Genomic DNA, 1,852 nt, shown 5'->3' on the forward strand with positions numbered 1-1,852 from the left:
CCTCCAACAGGTTCCTGTCTCCTTCTTAGTCATGCAGTCCTTTGCACATAATCTTTCTAGATTCTTCCTAGTCTTTTCAAAGCTCAGAATAGCTAAACCAGTATAGGTCCAAGCTCCACATCTTTTTAGTTTTCCTGTCACTTGTTCCAGGTTCTGGCCACTGTCACTAACTCAGCCTTGCTTTGGACCTGAATTATTCATGTAATTATACTCATTCATTGAGTATTTTTAGGTATTTTTTTACACCATGCTCTGTGCCTTGCATCTATATATCTACCACGAAAATCTGCTCATTCATTTATTCTCAACATTAGTTCATATCATATGCTGAGATTGCGTACACATGACTGTCTCCGCAACAGCTTTCTAGGGTGAGACATCTCTACACCAAAGTGAGACAGTCATTTCTCCCTCTGCTGATCCAAGGTGCACTACAATTTAGGAGCATAATCTTCTACCAGTTTAGAACCTTCTGATGATAGAGATTGTAACTCACTTTATACAGGAAAGTTCCTAGTAGTGGTCATTTGTCAGTTTTCAGAATTGAAATATTTGGCCACATGAGGCTGTGAGTTTATTTTCTCTTCCCCTTTCCTCAGTTCCTAGTGATCTTTCTTCATAATCATTTCATCTCACTAGTTTGTTTCTAATTTTTAAGGTGGCACCGATCCTGTCGGATGAGATTTCAGCATGAGGAATTCCAGTAGCTCTTTCTGGTTCTTACCTACCACATTCATTTTGGTTGGCATCCCAGGGCTGGAGGCTGAGCACATCTGGATATCCATCCCCGTCTGCCTGATGTACATCATCATCTTCCTTGGGAATGGTACCATTCTTCACATAATCAGAACAGATACTACCTTGCATCAGCCCATGTATCTCTTTCTTGCCATGTTGGCACTGGCTGAGGTTAGTGTCTCTGTGTCTACCTTGCCTACAATGCTGGGCATATTCCTTTTTGGAACTACTGAGATTAGTTTTGAAGCATGCGTCCTCCAGATGTTCTTCATCCATTCATTCTCCATTATGGAGTCAGCCGTGTTGCTGGCCATGTCTGTGGACCGCTTTGTGGCCATCTACAGCCCACTGCGCTATACAGCCATCCTGACACTGCCCCGCATCTTTGGCACAGGAACTATCATTGGGTTAAAAAGCATTATGCTCATGGCCCCATTGCCCATTCTCTTATGGCACCTGCCCTTCTGTGGCCATAATGCCCTCTCCCATTCCTATTGTCTTCACCCTAATCTCATACGTCTACCTTGTGGGGACATTTCTACCAACAATATATATGGGCTTTTCATTGTTACCTTCACTTTTGGGCTAGATTCATTGCTCATTTTGGTCTCCTATGGGCTCATACTCCATACTGTACTGCGGATCACCACTGGAGAAGGGCGAAGGAAGGCTCTCAGCACATGTGGTTCACATGTCTGAGCTGTGCTTGCTTATTATGTGCCTATGATTGGCTTGTCTATGGTGCATCGCTTTGGATACCATGTGCTCCCTCTGCTGCAAGCCATGATGGCCAATGCTTACCTCTTCCTCCCACCTGTTGTTAACCCCATTGTCTATAGCATCAAGACCAAGGAGATCCGTCGTGGCATTGTGCGAATGCTGTCAGAGAAAAGACCGAGAGTTTAACCAATAGCCAAAGTACACAGGGAGATTTTTGTTTGTTTGTTTCTTTGTCTTCTACAATTACAGATGGTTCTAGCTTGCTTGCTATGCAATTAATGTTATCTTAAAACATGGTATCTAAAAAGAGGTTCTCCATAGTCTGGGGGTGCAGATTGAGGTGGATTATATGTGACAAAACAACACACAGGATTAATGTTATTTTAAGACATGT

General features: G+C 43.0%; 1 protein-coding gene across 1 annotated transcript; it reads left to right on the top strand.

Moving 5' to 3' along the window:
* Positions 1-690: 690 nt before the first annotated feature.
* On the top strand, positions 691-1,644 carry LOC103607329 (olfactory receptor 51J1-like). Its single transcript, XM_008591844.1, is given in 1 exon segment — positions 691-1,644. A coding segment is annotated over 1 exon segment (954 nt).
* Positions 1,645-1,852: the final 208 nt, after the last annotated feature.

This window comes from Galeopterus variegatus, unplaced genomic scaffold (genome assembly GCF_000696425.1).
Source record: "Galeopterus variegatus unplaced genomic scaffold, G_variegatus-3.0.2 Scaffold7340, whole genome shotgun sequence".
NCBI lineage: Eukaryota > Metazoa > Chordata > Mammalia > Dermoptera > Cynocephalidae > Galeopterus > Galeopterus variegatus.